This window comes from Rhyacophila brunnea, unplaced genomic scaffold, assembly GCF_057557595.1.
Source record: "Rhyacophila brunnea isolate RB1 unplaced genomic scaffold, BYU_Rbru_1.0 scaffold_3, whole genome shotgun sequence".
Classification (NCBI taxonomy): Eukaryota; Metazoa; Arthropoda; class Insecta; order Trichoptera; family Rhyacophilidae; genus Rhyacophila; species Rhyacophila brunnea.
In genome coordinates, this window is record NW_028232965.1 from 35,399,018 (window position 1) to 35,424,749 (window position 25,732).

At 32.8% G+C, this 25,732-nt stretch overlaps 1 protein-coding gene across 1 annotated transcript in view; it reads right to left on the reverse strand.

Annotated features, from left to right (window-relative positions):
* Positions 1-25,732, reverse strand: part of LOC147068272 (calpain-9-like) — a 369,841-nt gene that overhangs the window by 175,299 nt on the left and 168,810 nt on the right. The window contains exon 2 of the mRNA XM_085953230.1: positions 8,691-8,769. Coding sequence (XP_085809356.1) covers positions 8,691-8,769 — 79 coding nt within the window. The remainder of the gene's footprint in view (positions 1-8,690; positions 8,770-25,732) is intronic.

The following is a 25,732-nucleotide window of genomic DNA, read 5'->3' on the forward strand; positions in this document are numbered from 1 at the left end:
GGTATCTATATTAATGGCACCCAACTCGAGCAAGTCAGCAGCTACGTCTATCTCGGACAGCAGGTGTCCATAGACGGAAGCATGCATGATGAAATTGCTCGAAGAACAATGCTGGGATGGAGTGCTTTCGGACGTGCAAATAGTATATTCAAGAGTGACCTACCATTATGTCTTAAGCGTAGGGTGTTCGACCAATGTGTGCTACCCGTGTTCACGTATGGCTGCGAGACATGGACCCTCAACACGAGAGATGTCCAAAGGCTAAGAGTCGCACAGCGAGGCATGGAGAGGTGTATGTTGGGCATCACGCGAAAGGACCGTTAGAGAAACGAATGGGTTAGAAAGCAGACAGGAGTACGCGATGTAATAGACGTTGCCAAACAGCTGAAATGGAGATGGGCGGGGCACATTACTCGCTGAAAGGACGGCCGCTGGACAAATGCCGTCATTCAGTGGTACCCAAGGGGTACGAAACGGCCACAGGGTCGCCCTAAAAGCCGCTGGATTGACGAACTGGTAAAGTTCGGCGGGGATACGTGGCAGCGAACGACACAGGACCGAGAGAGTTGGAAGAAGCTTGGGGAGGCCTTCATCCAGCAGTGGATTGACCCCGGCTGATGATGATGGTATTCATCGTCATTACCTTATATAATATATATTATAATTGTTTTCATTTATCTGCAACGTATGAGAGAAAACATATCAAAATGTGTGGTAGAGAGCGAGAATGGAAAAAAATGTATTATATGAGTTAAGGTGAATAGTTAATAGTTAATAGTTATATTATTATTGACACTAATCAAATATGAATCTTTTACGATATAGAAAAAACGTATTTTGGATTATAATTTTGTTTTTCATGAATGAGCTTTTTATTATCGTTTTATTGTATGGGATTCTAGTAAATTTAATAAATGCTAAAGCAAGCAATTAATTTAAACTATGTACTCATAAGTGTGAACTTTGTGAAGCACCTTATGGTACGTATTTGATCAGAAATATTAATTTACATTTGATAACAAATTTACTGCTAATAAATAAATAATATGCTGAAAAGGAACATGGTGCTCACAATGATATAGTATAATATTTTCGGTTTATAAATTTGCGGGTCTTGGGTTCGATTATCTTCTGAGAGATGTATATGTTGTCTTTTGAATATATTATGACCCCGTTTATACATGCATGGATTTACTGCTAACAGTACATATTATCGCGACTATAACAAAAGAATGCACGTGTAAACATGTATTATCCTGCAAGTTGCAAGATTGCATTCATGAATTTAAAAAGTTCGGAAACTTCTGAATTTTCTAGTGACAGTTGGATTTTGTTCGATATCCGCTCCTGCGCAGTAGAACGATAGTGGCGAACCTGTCGGAACAAAACGAACTACACCGCGCAGCGACTCATTTTAAGGTTAAGGGTAAGCTCTACAGAATTGCCCTTGAGAATTGAAAATATGATTTTTTTTATATGTGGTCCGGAATTGTTGGTCTACTAGCAATATACAAAGGTCGCCGACAATGCTTGTGTCAAATGTAAATGGTCTCTAAATTAAATTTAAATCATAAACACGGTCGACGTGAAGACAGTATGGGGTGACCAAAAAATAATATCTTCTAATATAGGTAGGTACGTAAATGTTACTAAATTCAATTTGTTAATCAGCTGCTTGGGAGAAAGTATTACAACCAATATGATGGTGACATTTTCAATTATGTGGTTGCCACAATATAAACTTAATAATATATTAATAACTTTTTAACCTGAAATTGTCCGAGAATTAAACATACGAAGGATGTTGAAATGCATATCTACCTACATTTTTATTTCATGTGCTATCCAAAAAGCATTAATAATGAATAGTATTTATTTTTAATGTGTAGGACCTACATATTAAAAATAATAGGTACTTATTGAGCAATTTAACTTTTATACAACTAGTGAAACAATAGGTAGGTAGTACCCACCATTATTGTATGTAAAGCCAATGGACGAAATAATTTATATCATGAATGCCTAAAAATAATTATTAACATACAGTCACCACACACATTTATTTTTTATTCGCCAGTCGGACTGGCAGGCAAAGAATAGCGTCAGGGCTGTCGAAGACGTAATTATTTTGTACTTTTTAAGTTTTATTTATAATATTTATATTATTTAAGTTTTGTCCATCTAATATCCACTGTGGTTCACGTAGTGGCATGTACCTGTTTTTCTGGGGTCAACTAATTCAAAAAGTAAACACCCATAATAGAATTTTTCCAGTTTTGGTTGCATTATATTCCAACTCATTTCCGATTTTATTAATGTAAATTTCTCGGTGTACATAGTAAACAAACCTACGAATAAAAAAAGACAGGAAGGAACACAGTGATTCATCGCAGTAAAAACTGGCAACCAAATTCGCCATTTTGGAAAGCGACGATTTTGCGTAAACAAATATCACGTGGTCTGCACGTGTGCGGTAAACTTCGTATGTGTTTGTAATTTTGTGTATTTTATGTTTGTGTATCGTGCATTGTCGGCCATATTTTCCGGCCTTTCTGATTGCCGTGATTTTTTATTCGTAGAAACAAACAGCATTTTCTATTAGTTATATAAAGTCAACTTTGAGCTTTGAGCCGTGCTCACTCATGAATGTAATTCTTCATTTAAGTAATTATATATAAATTTTGATGTTAACTTGTAGAGAAAACAGTTATCTGACCTTTTCACTATATTATATACATGCAAATATAATGTTTTCAAATAATTGATATGGATTATATAATATATTCCATCGTATTATTTTCTCGAAATCATAAAGATACTATAATAGTATTTGAGTATCAACCTATGTTCAATTTGAATTGGGTTATAATAATAATATACCCGTAGATATATCAATAGTATGATTGCTACGATATCCACCCAAGTTATCAGTATGTACTTGCACAGGTTTGATTAAAAACTATGATGAAATTACATTTTACAAATATTATATTATTTTGACAGCCCTGTTTTCTGATCAGCGGACACGTGCAGGTGTTTATCAAATAATAATGTAAGATTGTCGACAATAATAATAATAATGTTTTTTTAAATAAAATCTCCGATGATTAGTGATTTTTGCCAACCTCTTCAGCCCTTAGCCCCCAGCCCCCCCCCCCCCCCCTTAATCGATTTTTACGACTGTCAAATAGTACCATAAAATGACTTACTCTACATCTCACTTACTCTTGAAGAATGAAACTGGAGAGACAGTCAGCACTTTTACGTGTAAACAGTTATTGTCACGATAGTTTAAAATACTCACTATTGATGCAAGTAAATCCATGCACGTGTACTGGTCGAAATATTGGTTATCCGCCATTTATTGTTTATAAAAATGATGACAACTACACAGTGCTGCAATTGGTAGTACATTCGGCTATTAACTGAGAGATCAGTAGTTCGAAGCTAACCAGATTTCAGAAGATATTGTGAGCAATATACCTTTGACTCTGGGGGGTAGCTCAATGGTAGAACATTCGACTAGGGATTGCAATACCGGTATTTCAAAACCGGTATTCCAGTATTTTGTCGATAACGAAATACCGGTTTTAAGAATTAGACAATACCGATGTAATCAATATTGACAGTGGAAACAAAATCTATCAATTAACATGCAACAGCACTGTATTTTTTGTCGTGCTACGCAATGTTTGGTTTACTTCCGTGATCCTTCATCGTCTTTGGTGACTAGCAATGATACATACTATAAAATATTAATATTTTTAAAAGATTTTTACGTAAGTATATTATACATATCGGTAGATACTTCTGTTTTCCCAATTATTTTACGAATAACGGTATTAAAGAATTAAAAAAACTCTGCAGTTTAATAAGATTGTTTCGTAGAAGTGATGGAGAAAAAATGGGGCTTATAATTAGAAATGTAAATATTGAATGAAATTTAGATAACTGTGGATTTTAAAGCGACCATGACTTAACATGGTTTTCTAAAAAAAATAGCTTCACTTTTCTACGAGAGAACGCGTCATTGGTTGAATAATCCACAGTATAAAGCAGTAGTCTCCAAACTCAACAAGCATGTGAGTTACTTTTGAAAATTAAATTATCGGGTGAGCTACACAAATTCACTTGCTAGTATTAAGTACAACATGTACATATGCAAAATTAACTATACAAACTTTAAATATATTAGAGCATTGGATATTAAATAAAACACAAAATGCGTACCTTATTAAATAAATAATTTAATAAATATTTCAACAAAATTACAATTCAAAAAATCCCTTGAAATACAAATTACAAACAAATTTCTGGTAAGAATTTCATTGACTTTCCACCAAATTACTATGTCATTCACGTTTGAATATGCAAGATGTTTTGTGAGCTGTTTTTATGCGTATTTAGGAAAACGAAGACCCATATAGGTATATAGCAGTGATATCCCGTGAATGTAGGCTGATTGAGCGTCGCTTGGGGGCGGCGGTCACTCGAAAGGCGGCAAATCGTGGAGAATCATTTGGTATAATATATATAGACATAAGCACCTAAACTTAGCAATAACGAAAATATCTTTCCACTAAAAAATCAGCTCAGTGGTTAGCAACAAAATGTATTAATTAACATAAAATGTTTAACAGTTGTCAGGTGTATCTTTTAAGGACCTCAGACTCTGGTGATTTGTGTAAGTGTCTAACTTAATTTTATTAGATTTATACGCTTTTTATGTCTAAATTTAATTTGTAGGTTTTAGTGGTATTATTTTGTTAATAATGTATACATACAACACATTTTTTAGATATTGGAGTCATGAAAGTATGATAAAAAATACTGCATAAAAAATGGGGCGGAATTTTGGCGCTGCTTAGGGGCGGCATTTTGTCTAGGGACATCACTGTACACAAGTACTCGTAAGTAGGACAAAATAATGCTTTGACTCAGAGCGTTATTCTAATAAAAATTGAATTGTGAAACGCTCACTCTTTAGCAATAAATCGATGTATTTATTTATTAGACACATTTTTACAGATTCTGCTTCTAAAAATTAAAATGTTTATCTTCTTTTTTTGTTAATTTTCCTAAAATGCAATTTATCTTTAAAATTAATGCATACGTTGTATTTCTTCTAAAAAAGTCTAGTCCCTAAAGTAGTATATTATTTTGTTATGTTACAATATGTGTGTAATTAATATCGACAAGAAAGAAAAACTTTCTTAACCACTTAAAATTTTAGAATACAAGATAATTATTTTTATCACGTGTTTTTTTATGGAAAATCGTTACCATGAATAAAATTAATAGATACCTACTTTCGTGAGCTACCTGTAGCCTCGCCTGGTATAAAGCAAAGTGTGTTTGAGAAGCAATGTAAGGTCAAGAAACTAATTGCCGGTTATAGAACCCTCTGTGGACCGCCGCCGTAATTTGCCTACCACTTTTTACTCCACCTTTTCTTATTCTCTTAATTTCTATCTCTTCTCGCTCGAGCACAATTGAGACGCAGCAAAAGGGCCATTAAAACGCAACTTATTTACTTTGTGCGCCGTAATGATGGGCGTTAGAGAACCAACAAATCTTCATTCCAGTAACAGCTTTATATGTCTACGCACTACGTACAGCGCTTTCGTTGGGGTTTTATAGTACTAATCATTATATTAAGTATGTAAGAGTAATAGTGAGAAACAAACATATGTTAATCATTGCGTCTAGTCTAGACTAAAGATGTATATGTGCGTGAACAAATGGACATTGCATAAAAACTGTTCGAAAGTTGTATGAAAACTTTTAATGAACATTTTTTATGTGAATATATTATATTCTTTAATCTAATGTGAATATTTAAAATATTCTGATACATATTACCATGTTGTTTGCACTTCTCCGCAGATGGAAATCATTGTTTCACATACACGCGTATTTGGTATATATTATACATTAACGACAGTGCTTTCTTTATTAAGGTCGAAAATAAATACTAAACATTAAAATAATAACATAAATAAATATCATAAATATATACCTATATCAAAATAGAAAGAAATTATTGATAATTAGAATATTACATTCTTAAATCTTGTGAATTATTCATTGAATAAAAAAATGTTACTTAAAAATAATTAACAAGTTCAAGTACCTAAGTTACAAGCAAAAAATCTTGGAGTGATCCGTGTCATCGGTTAGTAATTAAACTAATACCAACTTTGATTTATAATACAAAACCCGACCGCCAAATAGTAGCTCAATTTGGGAAGCACTTCAGTGATTATTAAAAGGCCAATAGTTAAAATTTGTCGTAATTTAGTATGACTCCTTTAGCATAATCGACTATGTGCGTGGGCGCGATACCCGAGACATGCAGGTTCGATTCCTGCAGGGTATCTTACTTTTTTCAAAAAGATTTTTTCTGTTGTATATTATATATTTTCTCAAAATTATGTATGTTCAATATTTTATTATGTACATAATGTATACCAGCAAGAATTTCATTTGTGAAAAAAAACGGAGAGAGCAAACGGTTGCTATGTGGTATATCTAGGTTGGTCTACAAAATCAACTGAAGTCTCATATCTTCTACGGTCATACAAAAAATCTGATGCACAAGACGTTGATTCGACCACTACTGATTTACGGGTCCGAGTGTTGGACTCTCGCCAAAGCTGACGAGCGTGCGCTCGATATATTCGAGAGAAAGGTGCTGCGTAGGATATATAGACACATACTAGAAGAAGAAGTCAACACAACCTGGAGCTCTGCAACCTCTTCCAAGAATAATAAACCTAATCCCGCATTCGGTAAACTTGGTAGACTCAGATGGAAGGGCAATGCAGCAAGAATGGACAGTGCCCAACCACCGGAGGTTTACCGGCAGACACAGTCTTTGGTGGTTGAACAGTGTCCGGTGTCGAAGACACTAGATCAGGATAGAGGGAGATGGAAAAAGTTTTTAGACAAGGCTAGGACCAGGGAACTCAGAAATAATGGGAACTGAAATACACAACGGGTAAGGCGATAGCAGGTAACCGACTCGAGTAAGGAAGAATCCGGGTTAAACTTTCACACGTGTTAAGAATACGTTTTACGTCGAATACTAAAAACTGCGCTCGGTTTATCCATTTACGCTCATTTAATGTTGGTGTATTACACACACTATTGCACGTGCATAATGCGTGCTTCATTTTCGTAGGACACTCACACATTCAAAAGCCTGCTTCACCATGCGGCGTATTGAATATTGCCTATCGGTATTCTATTTATTATTTGTTCTGTGGCTAGGACTCACCATGGGTTGTTAGGCCACTGATAATGATAACGTTAACAATAAATTAAACGTACAATGTGAATGTAAAATAAATAATATTAAAAAAAAATGCAATGCCCACTATAATAATAAGATAATATGAAACGAAATATAGCTTTATAATCCAAACTTATTGGATTAAAATATGCAACTGTCAGTTGATAAATTATGGGCGGGCCAAACATGTTGTCGACAAGTTAAATTTGAACTAACATCATCACTATGCAAAAAAGATAAAGAAGAACCTGCCAAACATGTGTTATTGTGATTAATAATCCCATTAAATAGTAGCTATAACTATAAATTTAATGTCATCATTTTTAAATTATTCTTTTGTCAATACATGCATTATGCATTTATTTTAATATTTACTTATCATTATGATATATTATATATATGTATATATTAAAAACGCGCGCGATTATCGAGCGTCAGGCTAATAATCTCCCGGGTTTGAATCCCTGCTCTGGGAAAAAAAAATTAAGTGGTTTTTCAATGTGTGATTGAACCCAGATGGATCCAATAAGTTTCTTTCCTTTGGGATACATTTACTATCGAGGTTTCTTTAATCCCATTGCTGCGTCCAACGCAACTGGTGCGTTGCCCATCAGGTGGCCATTAGATATAATTAGCATGTTATTTAAATGTGGTAATTAAATATTAATTAAAAGGTCCGAAGCGAAGGGGTATAAGGACTTAAGCACGAAACTACTCTTCTTGATGATAAGTTAAAGGTAATTTGTGCCGGCTAAGAAAATGCCTTATTGAAAACAATTCGTCTACCCGCATCGGGTATTTTATTTAGCCATGGCGTATGAAACCATCATGCAAAAACCCTAGAAGAAATACATATGGACCTAATAGGGTTGAGCAAGTGACAAACATAACATCCATATCTCGTAAAACAAAACTCTGTTAAAAAAAACCCTCCGTGGGGTTATCTATATCCATTAAAGATTTTAGAACCAATTGAAAAAAAATATTAGTAAACTTTATATCGGCGTTTGCAATTGATCCTTAATTTTTTTGATAATTTGCAACATTTTGGGACATGTATTTATAGTATTATCTCAATTTCCATTCTTTTCAATTCAAAAAATCACTAAAAAGGAAAATTGACACTGTGTGACCACTTAATTTGTAATGATTATAGAATAATAAATAAATCATTACATGAATACCAAGTTGTAATAAATATCAAATAAACTTCTCGATCTATAATTAATTAGGTGATTCTCCAACTTACTTTGGCTCACAATTACTAAATAGGATATTATGGAGAGAATGTCAAAATCTTTTTAAAATTCGACTCTTTTATTTAAATTCACTCACTCTACCTACTGCATAACATACACCAACTGAATTAAATATTATTTATTAGCTGCTTTCTTACCTAGACAACGTTGATTGCTTGTCTTCAGGTTTACTAGCAAAACCATTCATCCATGTTCTTCCGTTCGCGACCACACCGTCTGAAAAGAGCAAAGAGAACATCAATTACTATTTATTGAATACTTGATATTTATTTTAAATAGATAAAAATAGAAACAAATTAATATTCTAATACAACATGGATACTTCCATATTATGCGTTTGAGGTAAAAACTTTATGGATATATATGAAAGAGGGTTAGAGAATAAAAATGCCAGAGGCGACCAATGCGTAGAGCGACCAGACGAAATGACGAATTATAAGTATAATCTATACAAGGATCCAAAAATGCTTCAATGTATATCGGCAGGACACCTGCAATGGATAAATGACTCCCGCAATCCGAAGAAAACGCTAGATAGATTCTCAAGTGGGAAAAGACCTGTTGGAAGACCTAGACTTCGCTGGAGATGAAAATCTCGCCAGAAAAGTATTGGTAATTACTGGAGGATAGCGGCGGAGGACCCAGTGTTGTGGAGGCTAGGGATCAATTTACGCTGTAGCATCATCGAACAAAAAAAAATATATTATCTATTTACACGCAATTAATATTATTCTAATTCGAAAGCATATAGGTATATGAACATTTTTTTATGATTAATTATTGCAAATACTAAGCTACAAAATAACGCATTATTAGAATGGGCGTCATGGCAGTTCGCTGCTAGCAACCCCAATATAATGTGAGGGCATTGGTTAGGGTCACTTTTTACTCCTAACCATGATAATGTGACATTCTGTTATAATATAAAATGAGTACCTTAAAATCGGTGTCTTCAGTTGTGTGTATAAAGTCACCACGAACGAAAATATTGTAACTTTAATATGACGCAGTGTTTTCTTGTAAATGTAAATCCGAAGAGCATGCGTGATTACATTAATTTCTCACGTCAAATATTTATAAAACACTAGAGATCCTTAGTGAGCTTTTAATAAAAACTTACAGTGGTTTCTTGCACAACTTGATTAGGTAATTAAATTTCATTAAGAATTTATAACCACGATAAATTATTATCTATCAATGACACTTGTTAAATTAATTATAAAAACCAGATATTATAATATAATATTTAGTACGTTATAAAATTTGTACTGGTAGTATTTGATACTATAATCTTGTGAAATAAATCTATACAGATATACAGTTCAATTTAAATATGAAAACCTCTTCGAGGAGCCTTATTTGAAAGTATAGAAGACAGTATGTGTTACGTGTGGTAATTTTCAATGTGTCAGACTACACACTAATAAATTTATTTACTATTTAACATAAAAATAAAAATGTCGCTCGACAAGTGGATAACCGCTGGACAAAATGCTGTCATACATAGGTACTCGAGGGGCTCTAAACGCCTACAGGGACGCCCTAAAACTTGCTGGACTGACGAACCCATAAAGCTCGGTGGATGTACCTGCAAATATCTAGGGACCGAGTAGATTAGAGGGAGCCATGGGTAAACCTTCATCCAGCAATCGATCGACCCCAGCTGATGATAATTATGATGATAAAAATAGTAGTAGATACAAAAAATCTCGCCATTAACATTATATTTATCATTGTAAATATTTGTTATGTCTTCATAAATTGGTACTATGTATTTGATTATTCTATATGGTAAAATTCATATTTTATTCTTGGTTGTTATTTACACCGATGTTATGTGACCGATGTTGGTTCATAATAATTACTTTTTATGAACTATATTAAATAGCAATACTATATTTCAATAAATGGCTATTTTTATCATGTTTTATGAAGTTATATAGAAAACCAAAATATTTATGTACCAAAAACATACTTTTATTTTCCATTAGCATTGCATGTGTTAATGGGTTAATTTTATTTATAAATTTACTACATGTATTTCTAACTAAGAATAACTACTGTCAACGGTGATAAAATTAATAATCAATAAAATGTACCTAGAATAAATTATAAAATATAATAATATTTAAAGATGTTATCCTAAGCGCTTTATAAAATACAAACTGGATTAAGTATAATTTTATGATAATTAAACTAGTTTTCAATTAGGTAGTTTTCATTAATTAAAGTATTATGACAACGCCATAATATCATTTTAATTATGAATAGGGTTGCCGGCCGTCCCAACATAGCCGAAAGCATCCTGTAATAGAAGTCTCTGACCAATATGCGGGACGCAGAGTACCAAAATAACACACAAAAAGTACGTACAACGTACAATGGATATCACACCATATTTTCTCGGCAAAATCTGACAAAAATTAGAGATTTTTTAAAGGTAAAAATCAAAAAATATGGAGGAAGGGCCGGGCCGCTCGAATATAAATAAATGTATTTGTGAAGCTAAATTTAACGTCGCTTTATATAACATGGTACCTGATTTTTTTCAAAAACCGTTGGCAACCCTAATCATGAAAACAAATTGGGTAAATAGTAAAGTGAAAATAGGTGGGCATTTTTTTAAACATTATTATTATTGGATAAATACATATTTTAAGAATATCAAAATGATTTATTAGTTTCGTTATAACAATATTTTTAAAAAAGAAACTCAGTAACTAGCGAAAGTATTTCACATCTTCATTCTGAATCAGACTTTAATTCGAGGAGTAGAAGAGTAGTCACTCACTATGCTCTGGATTAAATACATATTTATAAAACAAACAAGATTTTGCCAGATACAGGAATCGAATCTGCACATATAGTTTTAAAGAGTATTATTTCACCGTGGGCATTAGAAAAGAAAACGATGGCAATAATACAAACTGAGAACGATGATTTATACTAAGGTTATAAATCTTGTTGTTCCACTGAACATTATAATATATTATTTCGTATCGGGAGCTTTCGATTGTTTTTGCTTATCTATTTCTTTGAATGAGGCATAACGCAAAAATAATATATAGATGCAAATATCAATTAATATTATAAGCCGCTGACGGGATGGTAATTTATGAATCTCAGAGTAGTTGTATCTCGTGCACCAGGATAAGTGCAAACAGACTAATGGCTAACGAGAAACTGTTCCGAGCGAACTGTGATTAATGCACTACCATGGACCGTCGACGACCACTCTATGAAGAATATAGAAGGACTTACCAAAGATAATGGAGAATAATAGTTTGAATTTCGAATAAATCTAAAATAGATAGTATCATTCACTAAAACGACTCCCTTTCGGTGATCAGGCTAGAACCGACTTCTGGTGATCTAACGTAATAATATTAAGATTCAATTGTATTTTATGTATATGTATTTGATTAGCTGTAAAAATGTAAGAGACTATCTGCTGAGATAAAATGTTCTGCTAGTAAACCATTTCTGAGAGGATCACACGGCAACTGAGCAAAGCGACAGCCTCAGACAAATGATAAAGTGGAAAGGGGCGATGATTAGATATTATTGTTTTCACTTGCCAGTTACCTGAGATCGCATATAAGGACTTTCTCGGCTCCTATCCATTCGGATAAATTTGCATTCTTAATTAATGTACTACGCTGTCATTGACAGTTTTAAATAAATATATTCCCATCGTCAAGTTCATGTTTGTTTGTTTCTCACGTTCTATCACAACCGTCCGAGATTGGAAAAGATTAGATAAGGCCTAATCTCCAACTTCAGTAAGTTAATATCGATCGTTCCGAAGATGGGTTCATGGCCCGAAACAACTATCAACATAAATAACTCGGGTAAAGTATAAGAAGATATTTGGGGACTACAATACTCCTTTGAGTCCGAGGCCCTGTCTTAAGTCATGTGCTTCCTCGAGCAGTATTGCAATAAGTCACTCGTTTTAATCGTCAACAATATCAACTAACTGGATATAAGGCATAAAGCCCACCAAAAAAGCGCTCGACGCGCTCACTACTGAGTAGGCCCCCTCCCACCCGCGCATTACCCTTCACCTATGTAATAAATGGCCCAAGAAGCACAAAATAATTATTATTATCAGCGTCTCTCATAACAAAGCAATAAAAATATTATATTATTTCGGGGCTTGTAATTAATAATCACGATGACATTATTCTACCAGCGAAATATCGGACACGCAATAAAATTAAACAATGAGTTCTCTGTTATTAAATAATGGCTTCTCGCCCGTCGACCGACGACGCCAGAGCGTGATTTTGCTCGCCGCGTTCAATGAATGGACTGCATTGTATTTTCATTCATTCGTATCGCCGAGAAGCCAAAAAACGATGACTCATGGGGCGGGCGCGCATAATGCGTCGTCAAATCCAGTATGCGCTGGCGTATTTGATTACGTTGTATTTTCGATGATTTACGCGCCACTTGTGAAATTTTGCGCGAGAGCCCCACTTGCTGCGTTAAGTGGGTTTTACGCCTAAGAGGTAAAATTAAAAAGCATAGATACTAACAAATTCCTACCTAAAAAATTTATTATAAAATACATTTACTTTTATTATAAACTGCTTTTAGTTTAATTTTTAACATTATTATTTATTTTTATTAGTCAATTCTGATCAAGTTTATTAAAATGTGTTGTTTATGTTGTGAACAAATTAATATAAATTATAAATCAGCTCTCATGATTCGACTCCTATAGAAATAGATTTGCTTTGAAAATTATTATTTTATTCTTTATGCAAAAATGGATGCAAATAAACCAACGCGTATGTGTTATATCTCGCATCTATTAGTTCACTGTCTTTTGTCCTGCTTTAAATGAAAACATTCTGAAGTTTATTAAAGCGATTATCAGTTTTGTATGTGGACTCGACAATAATTTAAAGTAAATCAATAGATAGCGGCTCGGAGAATATTCTACGCATGTTTTGTTTATGAGCAAACGAATCGTATGAAACATTGATTATTATTATTAACTAATTACATACTTAATATAAATTCATAATCAAAGTTTTAGTATTTTCATTTTAAAATGTATATTATTTTATCATCATTAGCTGGGGTCGATCCACTACTATATGAACGCCTCCTGCATGAACTCCGCTAACGGGTCTAGGACGATTTGGCACCGGACAACTGGACACCACCGAATTGGAAAATAAATAGACGTTAGGTACTTATAGGTACTTTTAAAAAAATATTCAATATTATTATTTATACTTAAATGATTATATTATGATTTAATAGTTGGTAAGAATGTGAATATGCAGATGTAAACAATGATTTCATCGTGCATATGTTTAAGTTCGTTCCATCGAAAAAAGAGTTTTTTATTTAATATAAAGCCTTAGGCATGGTAATTATCAATCCGCGATAAAGAATACATTATGTTAAGAGTAAAATGAATTCAAACTACTAAGTAGTAGAGAGAAACTGATTAAAATACCTCGTCTACACGTGTCTACGACAGTGCGGCGTCCAATTGTCCGGAGGCCAGTCGTCCCATTCCCTCCCCTAACTCTTTCTACTGTTTTCGGTCCCTAGTTCTTCACTGCCACGAATATCCACCGAACATTATGAGTTTATCTATCCAGCGGATTTAGCATATCCTAGTGTCGTTTAGCGCCCCTTGGATACCACTGTATGACAATGCCATTAGAGTAGGTACCGTTGTATCTTTTATACAAAAAAATAATTATGTTAGTCAGAGGTTTCAAAGTATATGCCTCGATTTTTTTAAATCAAGACAATCTTAATTGAACGTTCTGACACAATGATACTGGCTGTTTTCATCAGTCGATGCAACAAACTGCTCTTCCCTTATCGCAGTCATTACGTTGAATTCTCGTATTACTGTATTACCGGATTCGGTTTATTACGTTATGACGATCAGACCATACAAAGCAATATATAAAACACGCCGAATGCACGTTTCGTTTATGTGACAAACTTAAATACCTACGTATTGTGATACAGACTAAATTATTGAATATAGCATATGCTATAAGTTTATACCATATTTCTCCACACTCAAGATTTAAAGCTTGTTACGGCCTCACGCACAAAATAATCCACTTTCCATTATTTTTGTGTTATCCGTATAAAACATATTGCTCAAAACTCAACATGGAATGGAGAGTAAAGGTAAAGTTAGTTCCAAGATTTGACAAACTGTCTGGCTCGATAATAACCAATTAAAAATAAAATAAAAAATTGGTGCCATGAAAAATATTATACAGAGCGGACTTAATAAAACCAAAAAGGTTGCACAATACTGATACAAGGAATACCTATGAACACCCGATCCTCTTTTTGCAAGTGGGATACATACCAAAGACTACCGTGCAAAACAAAACCGTGTAAAAAAGGATAAGGTGCCCATACAAAAATTGTAGATGGGTTCCATTACTTAAAATCAACTCAAAATATGAAATTCTTTAAATGAAACTCAAAAATAAATCGAATTTATTTATTATTTATACATAAAAATATTTATACCATTAGCTATTTTTAAATTGTATTGATATATATGTACCTATGTCTGTAAAAGATAAAGCATTAAAGTATGTTACTTATTAATTCATAATAATTCGTATACTTATAACACTCGTTAAATAAGTTTATTTTTATTACTTACGTTAAAAAATAAATCTTTATAATCAATACAAATATTTAGTAAAGTAATGAATGACGATCTAACAATGGGATTTAAATAATAACTTAATAACGTAAACACCGCAATTACTAGTATGATAATTTTTACCACCTTGAGTAATGTAATATAATGACATTGTTTTTAAATTCAATTCAATGATCACAAGTATTATTGTTTATTTCTTACATTTAGAACTCTGTTCAGTTATATTTGATTTTTGAAATAATTATTTTTATATCTCTAGCTCAAGTTGTGGTTTATTAGTTAAAAGTATTTTGAATACTTGAATACTGAATAACAGTTGTAACAACAACTGTGTGGTTATTACACTATTCAGTACCTACTTACTAAAAATTAAAATATCACAACAAATTCAGTGTCAGTCTAAAATCTCCATTCGATCCGTTCCTATGCAACTTCTCAAAACGAAGCATGAATGAATGTTGTTACTCCAGTCAAAAAAGAACCAAAAGCACTGCATCCTAATGGCCGCGGTGACGATGCAAGCGCCCTTACCGCAACTTCGAAATGCGTACAAAAAGTAACCCAACACTTCCTGTCCGTCACAACCTAACGATTATCATTAGGTTACACGCAATGTTACAACAAAGCCGCGTTTTCAAGTTCAAAAAGCTCTGTGACACAAATAACCTGCAATATGTTGACACTTTGGTAGGATGTATGTCGACTGTAAACAAACGGGTAACACAAGCTTGGGAGTGATTGCTTGGTATGTTTTTGTAATTGTATACATACTTCCTGTAGAATACATAGTAAACAGCAATATCAGACTGTAGAAGCTCATTAAATTTATTTGGTTTTAAAAAGAAAGGATAGAAGATAAAATAAATATTTAATTAAGTAAGTAAGTATACAAATTGGTGGTGAATACCAAGTGCTGAACACATTTTGTAAATAATCATGAATTAATTAAGAATAATTAATAAACTTTTTTTTTATTCAATGAATAATTCACAAGATTAAAGAATGTAGCATTGTTTATTGAACATACCTTATATAAAAACACATGCGAGAAATATATAATCATTAGAAAAAATCTTTAAAAAAAGAAGGTATAAGAAAATGCGAGTACCTAATTTCATATAAGAAATTTACTATCAGTCGTTTGCATAAACACCTTTACAAGTACCTAACTAAAATTTGGAGAGATTTTGACACCGGTTAGTAATAAAGGTAAATTATTATTAATACTTTGATTTAAAATGCAAACGCCGATTGACAAAACAATAACGCAATTTTGAAACCGCTTCAGTGAGAATTGTAAGATTAGTTAATTTTGTCACAATTAGATAGGACACACATAGCTTAGCGGTCAGAACAGATGAGGGGGCGTGGTTTTGAACCCGCTGAATGTTTTTCTGGTGGTGATAGATTTTTCATGTGTGTTTTCAAATAATGAATGTACTATATTTTTATTATATAAAACTTTCACGGTCGGTTATAATTATATATGGTTTTTGGCCTGTCATTGTGTTGAATTCTTCGTTCATTTTCTTTTGGCGTACATACCTATACATGACTTCGTCCTGCTAATCTGTTAATTATGACCTTGGCAACTAGCCATAATGCGGAAAAAAGAAAGATAAAAAAAATAGATGGTAAAAACCAAAAAAACAAAATACTTGCAACAATATTTTATATAAAATATTTTGTAATGATTAAAACCTGGTGTTATCTTTTTTAATGTATAAGGTGTTGGCAACGAGTGCTTCGAATTCCTTAGACAGAGCACAGAACAAATCAATTAATCATTCAGAGACTCAAAATAAAAGAACGGCTGTCGACAATACGTCGAATATGGATTCTGCAATTTTTCAAACATATTGCTCATCGTGAACCAGAGAATCTGGAGAGAGACAGACGGTATTAGCCAGTCTTCGTAGTCTTCATTGAAGGCGAAGCAAGAAAAAGATTACTAAGGGCAATGACAATTTGAGTTGCTCCATCTCCACCCGCCATGTATATGCAGCCGCGGTTATTATTAGTACCTATGGGAAAGAATTCAGATTTCGATACTTTTTTTTAGAATATTTTTAATTATTTATTTATTTAAGAATATGAGATGTAATATACGTCCGCCTATTTATTTCCACAGAAATGGAAGACATTTTGTTACCACAGGCATACGGTCCATAGATTCTGAATATGCGGAGCATTCTCAGAAATAATCTACAAAGTTGTATGTAATAATATTACGAAGGTATTTATTGTACAATCGTATGGTAAATCTTACTAATGTTTGGTTCTACTAAATGTTCTATAATATTATTTATACTACGTAAATAGTTTTAGAATATATCAGAACTATCACACTGTAACACGACACACGATACCACTTCACCGGCCATCCGCCAAAATTCAGTTACTTACCTATAAAACTCTGTGTAGATAATAATATGTACCATAGTCCAGGATCCCATAGACTTTTCGTATACATAATATGCGGAACGCATTCTGACAATTGGAATGGGTTCAAGGGGTCACAAAGATATATAAAGTCGATTTTGCCAGGCGATAAGTGGTAAATTTTTTTTTTATTGAGGTTTTAATTTTTTTTTCTTATAACCCACCAAAAATTGTTCTGAGTTATTCGATAAAATCATGACCGAATCAGGGATTGATTGAAAATGCAATATTTGTACCATGCCATCGGCATGGTCGTAGAACGGTTCGTCCCGTTTGAAAAAATAAAAATAGCGGGTAGTGCAATGTGTTCAAAATTATCGATTCTTAGGATCCTCCTTGGCATTTTTGTATAGAATCACCCAGATTGGTTTTTTCATTGTATCTATGCATATGACATTAGTTTTGGTATTATGGTTAATCCAGAAACGGTGTAGGTTGCATAATATATAGGTAGGTGAATAAATTAAATAACGATAACCACTAACCACACTAAGTACACATTTATAAAAAAAAAAAGAAACAACAAGTCAAGTGTTCAAACTCCTTTAAGTATCATGATCACAGTTTTTACAAACACTACTTACACATTTGCACAATGATATACATGTCAAAGCCGATTTCTTATAACTACGTGATAATGTACGGCAGTTAGAATTACATTTGCATAGTATAAACTAAATAATTTGGTAGAGGTTCATTCGTCATTTGTCTTGGATACGAATTATTTTCCCGTACTCATAGTCAAGTTGTAGGAAATCAATAGGCTCAAATAGTGGATCAGATGAGCTTTTCCATAAATAAACTTATGCTGAAGCCTTTAAACAGTATAAATACAATGGATCATATGTGCATATCACTCTTGACAAATTTAAACTAAATTCAATATGTTGGGGAATAAATTTATGCCGAACTCATCCGCTGTTGTTTTTTGTTTACATAATAAGTAAGTGCAAACTTTTTCCAGGTCTTGAAACTGCTGTGGTCTATAACAAACCATTTCCTAAAGCTGAAAGTGCATCCTGAACAAAACTCATTGACGAGATGGTTAAAGCTTGTTTCTTTGTACCTATGCGACTAGTGGTGTCGCAGCCGGTTAAAGAATGTAATGCTGGCAAAATATTACAAATATTTTCGCCAAGAGATTCAGCTGCCAAATGGCATCCTAAAACATGGGATTTCTTCTGAGATCCCTCAAACCATAATCTAGGGCAATCAATCGTTGGAAGTTTATTCCAGAAAATAATGCCTAAAATTAAAACATCTGTATCGGGACTGTGATAATCTCCAAATTTTGTATTTTTAGAGCATGAAATATATGACAGAACATTCTAGAGTCTGCTTCTAAATTATTTTGATTTTAAATCAATGGCGTCAGTGAAAATTGATCCCTGCAATTTAAACCATTGTGTGGGGTCGTTAAATCCACCACAATGTACAGCTCACTTTTTTCGTTGATTTTTACAAATGTGGGAGCATTTTTGCAAATACATTTAACAAGCTGTAATTTATTTTGAGAGCTCACAAAAAAATCTTTGCAATTAATCCACCACATCTAAGGGACAATATCCAAGGCTTACATATTATAAGAAATCGGCTTTGACATGTATATCATTGTGAAAATGTGTAAGTAGTGTTTGTAAAAACTGTGATCATGATACCTAAAGCAGTTTGAGCACTTGACTTGTTGTTTCTTTATTTTAATAAATGTGTACTTGATCGTGTCTACTCGTCATTTTCATCAGAACACATTGCACTACCCGCTATTTTTATTTTTTCAAACCGGACGAACTGTTCTACGACTACGCCGATGGCATGGTGCAATTAATGCATTTTCAATCAATCCCTGATTTAGTCATGGTTTTATTGAAGAACTCAGAACAATTTTTGGTGGGTTATAAGAAAAAAAATTAAAACCTCAATTAAAAAAAAATTGACCACTAATATCACCTGGCAACATTGACTTTATATATCTTTGTGACCCCTAAAACCTATTCCAATTGTCAGAATGCGTTCCGCATATTATGTATATGAAAAGTCTATGGGATCATGCACTACCAAATAGTAAGTATTATAAATGTATGTTTTTCAACAAGTAAAAGTCACCGCATGCTTATAGTTGTAACTTGTAATATATTAATATATAGTACATAAATATTCTTCTTTAAAAGGAATGTTATCGCTTTATCCCAGTGTTAAATAAAGATTAGTAAGACTACAGTTCATTTGATTTTATTCGTTAGGTACTCTCCATATTATAATATAACTATATCATTTTTTGTATCCCATTATTAGTAATAAGCGTCTAATATTTACAATACACGTTATGTAACATGTTTACCAATGTTTTCTTCCAATCGATTCAAAGAGAATATCTCTATCTATACCAAGAAATTTGCAGAGAATAGATCAGATATTTTATCTAGTTAATAACTATTCTTTGAAATATACACTTAATTATATGATCGCTTTTATTTACGTTTTTTACAGCCGCGAGTACAAAGCTCGTTAATCTATGCTACACGTATGCCCGTACAATAAATAATAAATTTAACACTGGAGTAGTGTACACACAACAACAGGTTAGTTATTAATAAAAATCGAGTTACTTTTTCATCACGCCTCAGATTGCTAATAATTACACGTTGATTCTTGATTTAATATCTCTTTGCCGGCAACAGCCAGCTATTTAATAAAATTACAATGATGACTAATAAAACTCAAAATTATAAAATATTTTGAACATTTTATTATTACATGTAGACAGCTTTTAATGAAAAATCCATACCCGTTGTATGTAATTAACTATTACACACTCTAATTAAAGTGTTGATTGATTATAATATTAAAATTCAATTTTTAGTATTTCCTAAGTTAGTTAGGTTGCACGTATTTAACCCACCCAGTAATCATCATTTTACTGTGCACTCATACTTTAAATGAAAGAAATTCAAGCTTTTATTATATAATACACACACTGACGTCCCATAACCCTACAGTTTGTTAGTAGAGGTAAACTAAATTAATATTAATTGAAAAATTGTGAATATTTTCATCCAGTAGAATCTTGTAGATGATATTTAACTGGCATAATATCTAACGCAGCGATCACGATTGACTGGTCGATCGCGGAATGGATTTTGATCGATCGCACCGTATAAATTGAGTCATAAAATGCAAAAGGGTGTTGGTACATTCCAGTTGTAATATCTTAATATGATTTCATTTATATTTTGAAGAGAAAGCTTTTACCGTTCTTACGTAAAAGTCGTTTTGAAATTGATCATGAGGATCCTCGCGGAAGTGAGATAAAGAGAAGTTGTGAATCGCCGTGCTTTAAACATAGGCGTTGTTCCCCTTACAGTCGCGCGTAGGCTGATTGCACAGTATAAGAATCTACTTATGAAAGTCTTCGAGAAATCGACGAATGACAATGAGAGAGTACGGTAAATAACTGTCAGTTTTGATACTAGATATTAAACCACATCGTACTTAAAGATAGACATACTTAATTATACAGAAACTTTTACTAATTATGATGGTGTGCATCTAATTTTATTATGTAGGTTAAGTAGCAATTCTTAATAACAAGTAAGCGTCCTTTAAAATTCTATGAAAATATTCAATAACAATTATTTGATAATATCCTTATTTCATCTAGTATTTCACCATGTCAGTCTATCGTAATAAGTAATCAATTCACCGAAATTAATAGCTAATAATGCATAAATTGCATATGTTAGAATAATCATAAGATAGGTAATCTTATCCAAATCTATGATTATTGCATTGAGTTTTATTTATCATAATAAAAGATAATATGTACCTAGTACTTATTCCACATAATTTAATAATGATGGGACATTATCAACTGATTGAACTGTCAGTTGATAATGTCCCACTGAAGCAGACAAAAACGATCTTGATCATTTAAAATTTTATGTAAGTACTACACATTGTTTTTACTGATAATGTATTGACGGTTAACACCGTTAAAAACATCAAGGATATTTGAAATATGTATACTTTTTTGGTGTCTCCATGCTATGTATCTACAATATTATAGAGTGCTATATTATTAATTATTAATTGTTTTGAATAAAATACAAAAAAAAATTAATGTTTTGTAACCATTGTATAGATATTATGAAAAATGGCATGCATTTTAAAGAAATAAGATTGTGCTTAAATTAGTTGGTAAATAATGAGCTTCTAACTAAGTATATTCTCACAAGTACATGTTTGAGTAACTATTTAGTATGGATACTAATTATTCTAAAACCCATTTATACAGTAATTATTTATTAGACGTAGTTTTGCAATATCCAGAAAAGCTTTGCGGATTATGCTTCCTTGTAGAAGCAGCATTCTTTGAAACCTGACTGCCGTTAGAACAGCAAAGTGCAGTAAATAAATTAACCTGAATCTTCATTTCCAGTAAAGTCTTTGAATTCATCGCTTTTAAAAATCATGCTATGAATATTCCTCTCGATACTTAGGAACTTTGAACAATAAATTCTGTAATTTTTCACTATGTTTCAGTGCTTAGGTTGTATCATTTAAATCAATGTACTTTACATTTTCACAATAAGTTGGTATATTTTTCTTAACTATTTTCTAATTTGTTCTAACTTTGCATCTCATATACAACAATTATTCGGCCAACCCAAAAAGCGTTATATGATATTAGGTACTTCATTACAGGACAACAATATATAATCATGTGGAAACGCAAAAAATAGCAGGGTTTCGAGACACTTTTTTGCATAAAAAAACGTCTAATTCACTCTAATGAATCAAATAAAGCACGGATGTTTTGAAAAATGTATTTCTGTAAATAGAAGATAAATATTTTTTTCAGATTTTCGTTCAGTTATCAAATGAACAGATTGTTTTTAAAACACGTATCAAACAAAAATTCTCCGACTGACCACGCTTTTCCGCTTCGACCACTCATCCAAATTTACCGCGCATACATTTCTCATTTCCAGACACTCCACGCCTGGAATTTAGCATTGAATATCTAATTTGCAACACTAAGTACTGGTGGACATGCTAGTTGTGCATTCATACGCGGCAATTTTTGTCGTTCAACTATATGTCGATTGACATTTGAAAGTCAATTAATAAATTCGAGGATCAACGAAGTCGATCAACTTGCAAAATAAATTGAATGAAGTCGAGGTCCTTTCTATTTTTGTTGATTTAGTCGCGAATCATCATCGAGTCAACATGTTGCCTAGAGTAACCAAGGAAATAAATCGCATCGTCACGTCAAACTCATTTATCTCACATGACACCATCTTGATAACGATTATCGGTTCAACTTAAATCGATACGTAAGGATATTTTGTTCGATTTCTTATTAGATAATCAATACACAGCTGGCATAACGTACCTACCAGTCACTGTGAACTGTCTCATCTATACATTGCTACGTGTGTGTTAGAACTTACAATATTAAACACCTGTTTTCTGTCTCTAATAAGTTTCACGGTTTAATTTAAAATACTCGTTTACACCGTTTAAATAATTGAATATAAAAATGCATGCGACTAATATTAATAGTTGACAATTAACGACACTGTCAACTTGCTTGGGTGTCAATCTAAGTAACTTTTTTCGTCCAATCTTGATAACATTTCAATTACGTGGAAACGCGGATTGATCATCAATAACTCAAGTCATTTATTCTAATTACTCCAAAAGCTGACCGAGAGTTTATTTTCATGTTATTTATCGGCAACAACTCTTCGATGCGATTTTATTATTTATGTTTACTTGAATGCAGCAACTCGCCTGCCGTTTCTTGACTAAGTTGTAAAACACAAAATAAACAACTTCTCGTATTCAATTTTCTTTACATTCATTGACTTAACATTATAAAGCTCTTCATCTGACTGCAAACTAATAACTTTTGGAATAACTATTCAAACTCTAAATTAATTTACATATTATTATATACCTATACCTTCATATTACGAAAACAACCCTATATAAAACTCTTCTGCGCCTAATAGTACGTATGGATCAGAATGCTTGGCACTATAATTACAATATACATATAATTGAGAGATGAGTAGGTTTTGATAAAAAATCTTTGGGGCTGTTTATAAGGGTAGCATTTGGATGTCAAGCAAGGTATAGTGAGGAGCTGTAAACGCTTTATTGTGCGAAAATATCACATTTCATACGAAAAAGACTGCACTGAAGAGACACCATCAAGGTGGGTTATGTACGCAACCCTCAGGGCAAGATCTGGACGATCGAAACTAAAATAGCTGGACTACGCCACTGGAGATTTAAGAATACTCAAGGTTTGCGCACAAAAGATTTTCTTCCATCAGAATAAAACTACGCTCCATAAATCAATCGTTGAAATTACGAACCTGCTTGAATTGGCCGTCGAAATTTTTTTATCATCTATCAAATTCCTCGAATAATTTCCACACAGATTTTTCCCGCTCATTTTTTTAAATGGGGTGACAAAATAAAAAAAAACGGTTTTGATAATATTGAAAAATGAAATCGTTAAATTCGAGAGCTTATTTATGCCTCTCAATCCCAAAAGAAAATCCGTTCCAGCATAAAAATCGCGATTTTTTGACTGTTTTAAATATTTTTTACGCCGCTTCTGGAAGTTGCTACCGGCCATTGCCGACTCAAGTAGAAAGCCGTGCATTCACAACGACTGGTCCTACTTTTCCCGCCCCTCCCGTTGTTGTCTATGTATGAACTGTCATCATTGCCTGTCATTATTCTATAGAGTGCTCATACTGACGCGTCTGACGTGTTCACACAGTGGTTTGATTTTAATAGATTAGATAGGTACATGATAAATAATACACTAGTATTAACACACCTTCTACAAATGTAATGCATAATTGAAATCGATATTACCACCGGTTTTTGTGTGAAGGACTAGTCTGACTTTGACAGTTGATAGATAACAGGAATGTATATTATTTATTAATAACACTGATAGTAAATGTATTTGATTTGAAATTTTTTTATAATTCAATTTGAAACGAGAAAGGGCGAATCAATATATCAAGCAATCCGGAATCTGATTTTGACAGCTGAAAAGTGGACCACTCGTTGCTTGTGCAAAAAGTTATGCTCATTCTTTATTGATCTAAAGATGGCGGTGTACCGGCTCATTGTTTAAATACCACTGAACTATCCAATCAGATATTTTCATTTAATAAAATAAGTTATCTAATTTAACGCTTTATTCTTCGTAGATGCTCACTTACGTAAAAGTCTTACGTTTAATTCAAGTAATTAACTACTTACGAAAAGCTGTTTAACTTTGCGGTTCTGCCGACAAAAAAAATGCTGTAGTATCAAACGATCAATTATTGCTGAGTATAAACAGCTTATTGTGAAACCTTTAAAGTACATTCACGAGTCAGAAGTCAATAAATTAAAATTTGAATGAAACACTCTGCCAGCGACATTATTATACGGTGAAATCGTTCAATATAACTCACTTATAAAATATATGAAAACGTACAATATTAAAATTACTCTCAAACGCGTCGTAGCATCATGATGGAACATCGGTCTCACGCTGGGTTGTATGGAGAGTCGCTTTATTCCTCTCCAGAAAATGCATCCAACTTTGCTATGGTGCTGTGCGCACTCTGCCTTACGTCTAAAATGCACTTTAGCTGCAGTCGGTATGAGATGTTTCCCACGACCATACAATTTGACGTGGTTTAATAACCTATACTAATAAAAAGTATGCCGCATTATTATAATCTACTACTATTCAAATATCAAACTAGAAACGATATTCTTTACTAGAAAACAATATAATGAGTAAGTAGGCAAGTGTTTTTTTTTAAATATCTATATTGAAAAAATATAATTTTGAACAACTTCAGAAACATACACATTAGAAAAAAATATAGAAAAAAGTTTGTTAGAAACACGAATGCACGTCATTCACTTTACGGACGAGTGCTTTCACCTCTAAGCTATCTATCCGTATATGATTCATGCGAATTATTTATTTTAACTAACAACGTTTTTAGCTGACGTACCTACGTAAAATGTCACCATTCA